At 38.6% G+C, this 9225-nt stretch overlaps 1 protein-coding gene across 2 annotated transcripts in view; it reads right to left on the reverse strand.

Annotated features, from left to right (window-relative positions):
• Window positions 1-1693: 1693 nt before the first annotated feature.
• Window positions 1694-9225, reverse strand: part of grb7 (growth factor receptor bound protein 7) — a 22932-nt gene continuing 15400 nt past the window's right edge. For both annotated transcript variants that reach the window (XM_029456277.1, XM_029456276.1), the window contains 9 exons: window positions 8605-8742; window positions 7843-7953; window positions 6798-6896; window positions 6556-6639; window positions 6335-6451; window positions 4380-4437; window positions 4178-4265; window positions 3510-3603; window positions 1694-3411 (listed from right to left, as the gene is read on the reverse strand). In XM_029456277.1, the coding sequence (XP_029312137.1) occupies window positions 3265-3411; window positions 3510-3603; window positions 4178-4265; window positions 4380-4437; window positions 6335-6451; window positions 6556-6639; window positions 6798-6896; window positions 7843-7953; window positions 8605-8742 (936 nt within the window). In that variant the 3' untranslated portion in view covers window positions 1694-3264. The remainder of the gene's footprint in view (window positions 3412-3509; window positions 3604-4177; window positions 4266-4379; window positions 4438-6334; window positions 6452-6555; window positions 6640-6797; window positions 6897-7842; window positions 7954-8604; window positions 8743-9225) is intronic.

Raw genomic sequence — 9225 nt, forward strand, 5'->3', positions numbered from 1 at the left:
TAAATACTCAAGTAAAGTGCCTCATAACTGTATTTTAAGTAGTTGAGTAAATGTATATAGTTAGTTACATTCTGCCTCTGATTTCAGGTTCAGATGTGATCCACCGTTGAAAAGATGTACGATGACTTGAATATTATCAGATAATTAAGTATACTCTACAAAACCACAAACCCAGATCTATTTGAATTCTAAATATTTGACTCTTCCAGTTAAAAACTAGAGCTCACCTCCTTTAAAAATAATAATAAATCTGCTCTCTTTAAAGAACGGTTTAATTCAACCCACTTTGAGAGGAGGCTGATATCCTCAGTGATCATACAGGCCTAATTGTTCCGAGCCTCTCTGACCCATATCCTGTCTGTCTGTCTTCTTCTCAGCCGCTTCATTTACCTGGCCATCCAGGAGATTAAAAACGTGTTTCCATAGCAACGCCTCCACAGAGAAGGGCTGCAGTGGAGAGGAAGGGTTACTGTACACTGGTATTTAACCACACACACACACATACACACACAGACACACACACACAGACAGACACAGAGTAGGTCAGCGGAGACCTCAGCTCTTTAGCTTTTGAAGCCACAGTGCAGAGCTCGCAGCCATCCAGCAGAGGATCTGTGCAGACTGCCAGGACTCCACAATAACCTCCAGGCTGCCTTTTATGTGGCTCCACCAATCGGGTTGGCAGGATTCAGGGCAGGTTTTCTTTTTTAGTTAGTCTAGTTTTAGGCTGATGGTTTTATAATCATCTACTTTAAATCAGGCAGAGCAGCACTGCTGAGATACTGTTTCCACAAAAGTGTTTAAATAATGTATCTTTCTACCCAGCGGAGAAATGGAACTCACGTTTTAGGGTACTTGTACTTTCTTCTTGTGTAGGCCTACTTGCATATATAAAAAGGATAGAAATGTAAATCTAAAAAATGTTGTAACTAAATCATATAACTAAGTGTGCTGACGATCTGGACTACTAGTCGGTGAAAGCTATTTAACTTTGAGTATTTCCTTTTATGCTACTTCATACTTGTATTCCATATTTCAGAAGCCAATATTGTACTTTTCGCGCCACACAGCGGTGGTGGAAGTATTCATACCGTATATATCTTATTGTGTTCTTATTTTATGCATTTCCACAGTTGGTATTTCAAATTTTGCTCTATTTTAAACTGATCTAACTAATCTAATCTATTCAGATCCTTCACTTAAATAAAAGTAGCAATACAATGGCCTAAAAATACTGCATTCAAAATTCAACTTTCAAAATTCAATTCAAAGTTCAGTAAAAGTATTTGTTCTGCAGTAAAATGTCTCCTGGGACTGATATATTACAATATAGCTTTATTAGTTGATACTGACTGCATGTCACTGCTGTAGCTGCTTGAGGTGGAGCTAGTTAAACTCCTTTGTTAATAGTTCCCCTCGCAGATAGTGAGATGACTAATGGCAGAGGAAAGAGGAAAAAGTTCTGATACACACATTTATATATTGTATTTTTTTGGACTTTTTCCAAATGTTTGCATTTTTGTTTGATATGTTTACCTCAAATAATTCTTTAATGAAACCATGGGAGAACTTTCGAGGGGTTTTCTATGGAGCTAAATCCAGACGCTTAGTTTTGATCATTTGAAAATAAAAATAAATTGCAATTGAAAGTTAAAGTTTTGATCTTGAACTACAACAATCTATTCAATCTAACAATAAGTGTAGGAAAAATGTGTTCAGGTTGAATATTATTTTTGATTTAGTTGTGGAATTCTATTGGCCCAGATTTAGCTCCATAGTCTTGGTTTAGATTTAACTACATAAACAATATTTTTAATTTAAGAAAATTATTTATTCAACATATAAAACGGGGCTGAGAAGGGCACAAAACATTCAAAGTATATAAAACTAACAAACCTAATTAATTCTTTTAAAAAGTGTGAAAACAGTAGACTTTGGACTGAATGAATAATGCCAATATGTGTATGTATGCTGACATTTTAAGAAATGGATCTTGATGATAAAAAGCAAGTAAGTGCAAATATTCAAAGGAAAAGAAAACATGTTTACACAACCAACGATAACAAAAAGGTTAGAACACTGCATTTTACAGGTGTTATTTTCAAAAAGTTACCTTTAACTAAATGTCATTTGGCATTAATTATATGAAATTAACTTTATTCTATTTGTCTATAGACTTCAGCTGACTTTATAATTATAATGAGAATTGACTTAAACTTGCAATGTCTCACCTTTCTTGCTCATTATTACTCACAAGGAAACTTCTTAGAAAATCTTTTACATTTTTTTAAATGTGGAAAATAACGAGCCTGTAAAATAAAGCGTTACCAAAAGGTCTTAAACTGCTTACTAGCTTTTTCCAGAGCTTTAACCAAATCTTATGGTCTTCCTCAGCAGTTTGCTCAGAGTGCCTAGATAAAAACGTTGCATGTAAAACCCTTTCATGTTATTTGGTTGTTTAAACATCACAAGAAAAGGCAGTTCCTCTTCACCATCAATGTGCAAATATAGCATTGAAAGTTAAAGTACTTAAAGTTTGTTCTAATTAAAATATGAGAATGTTTTTAAGGCACAAATAAGAAAGTTAACGTACAAAACTTCACACAGTCAAGAGTGAGGATTGACATGCTACATGATTGCAACCTGGGACATTTTCACGATTATAATATCACAATGTTAATAACAAAACACTTGTGTTCATTTCTTACATAACACAGCTGAAAAACAACAACAAATAAATTCCTCTTCTGAGCTTTGACTCAGAGTGCCCTCTGGTGGCTCCAATCGCTCAATAAAGCGTCCTCCTGCTGCCCTCACACACCGCCTGCACGTCCTCCACCTCTCATCATGGCTGCATGGATCAAGGTGCACTAAAAGTCTGTACCAACATGGCTAATTAAGTCGTCGCCACGGGGACGGCAGCTCATTAATTAAAAATTTAAAAAACAACCAGTGTCTGGAGCTGAAGTCTGAATAATAAAAAAATACTTAACGAGGTGGAGGAGGGGCGGACAATATGCTTCAATGCTTCCCGGGAGTCCATGTCTGACAACCTTGATAACATTATCACACAAACTACACTTTGCACTGCTCTGCCACAGGATCCAGTCGACAAACTGCTCTTCATCAGCTGTGCTTAATAGATATCAACACAATCTGAGGACTAGGACTCAAACTTTAGACTTGAAGGTGCCTGATTCTGAGGCCGAGGGGGGAGGTAACATTACAGGAGCAACAGGGAAGAGTTCACAAACTGTAAAGGCTTCATAGTGCTACGCAGACGCAGGGGTGTTTGAGGCAGACGGGGAGGATGCCCCTGTTGATTTGGTGGAACTCCACCAGCTGCAAGAGGTCTATGAAGAGAGTCAGGCCGTCGTCCATGGTGAAGTACTTCCTGCCTCCATCCTCACACTGCAGATAATACGAAGATAATCACAGTTAGGATGCGCAATATAGACGGTTTCCCCCTGAGAGAATGGAGTTTCTTTGAGAGGACGAAGGTAACTCACAGGGATCACCAGGTAATGTTTGGTCTTCAGCTTGTAACACAGCGAGAGCACAAAGCACTGGGCATGCTGCTGGCTCTCACGGATTAGGAACATCCTACACATAAACACATACAGGCAGAGAAACAGTTCAGGTACCAAACATAGTGTAACGCACTGGTCAGAGTTTATATAGTACAACAGGTCACTCAGTAGAGAGCAGATCTCCTCCAGGTGAGTCTCCCTCTCCCCTCACAAACAAAGAGTTCAATCTCACTCAACCTCCCGGCTCCCTTACAGCCAAGACGGTGGTGAAGATAACAAAAACAGGCATTTATCCATCTTATATCGTGCCTCCCTTTAGTGGATCATAACATATCAGGTATGGGATTAATCTGCAGATTTGCTGGTTCAAAATGAGACCAAACCTTTTAGATGTCAGTTCTTGAGCCACAACAAAGACTAAAATGTGTCCTGCAACAGACTCGGTACGGCTCGTTTTAATCCTTTTGCTACTGAACACTTGAGGCCCGCTAAGAAGACGGTATAAAGCAATCAATAAAATATGTTTTTCAAAAATTGTGAATCACCGCAACCATGAGAGGTTCTTGAGCATTCAGTCATAAATGAGGACAAAAAATGACGCACGCAGCGTTTTATAAAAGGGTCTTTACTGCAGTCCCTCCACTCACCCGTCTACTAGGCCCTGCTTTTCTATCAGTCTCTGCGTTTCCTTTCTGGACACGCCACCATGAAACCACGGCTGGGACTTGTGGATGGCTACAAATAAACGCATAAAGACAGTGAGCACGAGGAAGTGAGCGAGCACACGTGATTTATTTCAGTTATACAGAAGCCAGGGATCAGGCTCTGGCTCCTCTCATGTGGACTTACAGGACGGTCTCGCGGTGGCGTTTGAGTCGGGCAGGCTGCACCTCAGGGCTTCTCTCCTCTGCATCAGTGAAGAGAAGCAGAAACAGAAAGAGTCACAAGGTCAGACATTTCTGGAGGATTTTACATCACTACATTTTACCCTCCTTAAAGAATCATTCTGGTTTAATACAGCGTGGATCTTATTGTCTGTCTATTCACATTTTAAATATTTAATAGTTTATGATATTTTTGTGACAATGATATAGTTGTTGGATTTGGTCTTATTGATCTGTGACGGAGTTGCATTTTAAAATAATAATAATAATAATAATAATAAGCTTTATTTGTATAGCACCTTTCATACAAGAATTGCAGCCCAAAGTGCTTCACAGCAAAAACATAACAATTAGTACAAGAATAGACAGAATAAGAGCATTTACAGTACAATAATCACAGTGTTGATGTAAATGAGTCTGAAGTACCATTATATAAATAGCAGAATTAAAATAATATAATATAGCACAATTAAAATTGTATAATAATAGCTGAATTAAAATAGAAGATAACGCGTTCTGGTTTCCCCAATGGTTAGAGTTGTGTTAAACTTTTAGACTTCTCTGATCGATACTTTACTTCCCTTTGTCCCCGTTGTACAAAGTAAGTTCAAACACAATCGTCCCAGATTTCGTTTATGGTCAAATCCAGATAAAACAGTTATTAAACACGCTGGTTTAACCTTTTCAGTCTAAGGCAATATCTGATTACTGTGACTCGTATGAAATACCTCTGTGCACCCTTGTTTCCCCTTTCCGTACATTAAATGATGATGAAACCATTTCTTCACTGTAACATACTTCTACTGTGATCTTATTAAAGGCCATTTATAATATTATATAGATAAGAAATTTATTTATTTATAGAACATTTATTCTGCTAATAATCTCACTGGTGTGCGAAAAAAAAAGACTCAATGGCATACAGCAGTGCTGCAACTAACGATTATTTTCATTAATAAATCAGCCGTTTAGTCTATAAAATGTCCAAAAATGCTTCAAAAATGTAGATCAGTGTTTCCCAAAGCTCAACAACACATCCTCAGATGTCTCGTCTTTTTTCACAACTCAAAAAGATATTCACTTCACTGTCAGAGGAGTACACAAACCAGAACATATTCACATTTAAGAAGCTGCAATCAGATCATTTGGACTTTTTCATCTTAAAGAATTACTCAAACCGATTAATACATTTGATTATCAAAGTAGTTGGTGATTATTTTAATAGTTCACGACTAATAGATTAATCTTTGCAGTAGCAACTAGAACGGGTGTCACTGTAGCACTAACACAGCTGTGATCATTAATACCTGCGCAGGGTCTGAAAGGTGCCTCGCCTGCCACTCAACATTTCTACCAGAGTTTAGTGGACAGACAGCAGAAATAATCTGGACTAATTTAGGACTTGCTTTTAAAAAAACATATTTCCTAATATAAGGAAAACCTATGATCCATGGTGGCACGGGACCTGAATGTTTACCGGTCACAGACAACATTCCCTGTACCTCAGTGATTGTTTATCTGCTGATATTCTAATGCAACCGTGTAAGAATATTTATGAAAGTATTTTCTATGACTTTTCCAATTCAAAGCCTTTTGCAGGTAAATAAATAAATGATCACTACGACTCTCAGAACATAAAACAGCCATTTGCTCAGGGAACATGCAATATGCCAGAGAAAAGCACCATCATGAAGTCGACCAGCATGGCTCTCCAGCCACTCTGCACCTTGTTAAAACATAGCATGTATTTCACAGAACCTGTGACCTCAGTCAAAACTGTTTACTTTTATGTGATTTGCCAATTCAGGTGTATCCATGCATGATCAGTGCCCCTCTTTATCACTCTTTCTATTGCTCACCCTCTGTTGGCCCTACTAGCTCTGCAGCCACCTCCCTCCCCTCATCCTTTCCCGTCCTCACCCTCCAGGCTTGTCCTTCCTCCCTCTCTGCGCTCTGGGCCTCCATAGGGTTCTGGATGACCCGCCCGCCGGCCTTCCCTGAGAAGTCCATGGCCACCAGGCTCGCCTCGGACTTAGACTGCTCACACGGAGAAACAAACGGCGTGTGTGACAGCAGAAATGTGAGACGACACTACAGAATGATTTCTCTTCTACATCATGTGACATGTCTGATGCTCTCACTTTGACATCTGTGAGTTTGGTTCCTTCCAGGCTGCGTGGGGCCGACTTGGATAACTGGTAGTTACACTGAAGCTGCTTCCCATACTGAGCACACACAAACATAAAGCACACTAAATAAATGTGACTGTCTACACTTGAACAGACGAGGAAGATATTCTTTAGCATTGTACTAATGTAAGCTGTATTAGCCAAATACTGATATACAGTAAATACAGTAGAATAGAAAGAAGAGGACTGAAAACCTTAAACAGTCTGAAAGCGGACGTCCAACACGTTCGTGTCTGTTCGTTCTCAGCACACAGGATCTTCAGGTCCTGAGTGCGGACGGGATTTTTGCAAGGCTGCACAAAATATAAAAAAGCTCGTTGAGATGTCAAATGAAGCTTCGAATGTATATCAGCAAATTTTATGATGTCGTAACACTTCAAAAAGTGGAACTTATTGATTTGTTTGTTAGTGTGGTTATATAAAATGTATTTTATGGTGCAGTTAGACCTCCGTTAATACACGTACGTGCCGAGTGGAAGTGAATTTTGGAAATGATTACATCTTTTCAATAAATCTTAACTTTTGGACTTTACAACGTTCTAGAGTTATTGGAAATGTTTGGATCACACGAGTTGGAAACAATCCTACGCAGCCACGATTGGAATCTAATTAATCTAACACTAATAATATGAGAGTAGCCTAATCTTTATCTGCAACTCTGCACAAGTACCAAGTTTATACACAATGAATAGACATGCTGCGCAGCATACGAGACATTGTGAATGAAGCTTCCAACTACTCTGTACAGCCTTAGTAAGCAGCTGTTTGATAACATGTATAAACCACATGTACATGAGGTTTATACATGTTATGGTCAACAATTAATATTTTTCAGCAAAAAGACTAAAACACCTTTTCTCTACGTTAGTTTATGGTAACGTGCATACACAACATTGCATTTTTACCTTAAGCTTATCCTGTGTGACTGTAAACACGTGTGTTGTGTGAATGAATGTCGGAGTAGATGCTGCTGCTCATCTCCCAGAACTGGAGGTGTTCCAGACAGCGTGACAAAATCCAATAGGATTTTCTATTGACAGCCAAACTATGACATAAATCTACTGTGCAGTAAATTGCTGGCATGTATACTACTGCATGTTCCCCCTAAGTTATAGAAAGTTACTTAATCACCGTCAGTGCTGTGGAGGTGTGAACAATATTGACTAAATAATCCACGACCGCAACAATGACTTTAATGCTAAATGCTCTGTCTCGGTGAAACCCAGAGGAAGTGGTTACCTTGATGCAGAAAGTGAATTCTGTTGGCGCCCCGTACAGTTTACGGCTGTTCACCACAGTGTACACGTTTAAATCATCCAGATCAGCCACGTACTGCAGGTGTCGAGGCTCCTGATCCCCAAAAACACAAACATACACTCTTATCTAATGATAGAAGCCATGCCAACTGAAAAATGTGTGTGTGTGTGTGTATAAGTGTGTATATATATATATATATATATATATATATATATATATATATATATATATATATATATATATATATATATATATATATGTATATATAAGTATATAGATAGATAGATATATACACCCACATGTGCCTACAAGTGTTACCAATATGAGAAAAATTGGGGCTCCACATGCTATACAAATTGAATTTTACATTTTTATAATCTCTACTAAAAACCTCTCTTGTCCTCTCTGCTCTGCGTGAATAATCTGCAGCTCAGTTGACGACTCGCTCAATTTTTGTTATGTGACTGTTGGTCACAGCCAAGTCGTTTAGGGCTTCCCAATTCTGCCGAGGAGGACATAATTTAATCTTATTTACAGGTTCTGGTTAGTGCAAATGATTTATTTTTGCAGAAATATTAAATGAGACGCGTAGAATAAAGTGGCTTTGATGCCTTCCAAAGTCGCAGCCGGAATGGGGGGTTGGGAGGGTTAATGAATACAGTGTGTATTAAAATGGTGTCATTTATCCATTTAGTCTGGCTGGTCTTTGGTTTCTTATGTACAAGTTTGACTTGACTTGCTGACCTTGGAGGAGCCCTTGGTGGAGCAGTAGAGTCCGGAGCGGCGGAGGAAAAAGTAGACCTTCTTCCAGGCTTTACGACTGGGCTCTTTGAACTGCAGGAAACCCTGAATCTCTGGACACGTCCCAGACTTCAGCAGGTTCTGAGGAACACAAAGGGCTCAGTATGTTCTCATCGTGTGCACAACAGTTACAGGTAAACTCTAGAGTCTAAGACATAGACATTATGCAGCACTTCAAATATAGGAAGGAAATATAACACTGTGGAAGACAGGTGTACAGCAACAGTAAAATATATAAATGGTAAAGCTCGTATTTATCCCACAATAATAAAGTTATTGTATGCGTTTGTTAAGAATATTACAAAAACAAGTCATTGTAAACGTATGCTGTAGTTGAACCATCTTGTGTTTTTGTTTTTTACTTACAAACAGATGATTTCTGAGTTGTGATCATCTCAAGAGGTTATTGTAAACTACGTTTAAGCCTATTCTGCAGAACATGTGTGCTGGGACTGAAATTGGCATTAAACACAGTTTGAATGGATCCAGTGTTGAAACACTTGGAGGCTTGATGACGAGTCGAGCACCAGAAAATGTATCGATTCATTTACGGAATATCTTTGG

The sequence above is a fragment of the Cottoperca gobio genome, chromosome 19, assembly GCF_900634415.1.
Source record: "Cottoperca gobio chromosome 19, fCotGob3.1, whole genome shotgun sequence".
Taxonomy (NCBI): domain Eukaryota; kingdom Metazoa; phylum Chordata; class Actinopteri; order Perciformes; family Bovichtidae; genus Cottoperca; species Cottoperca gobio.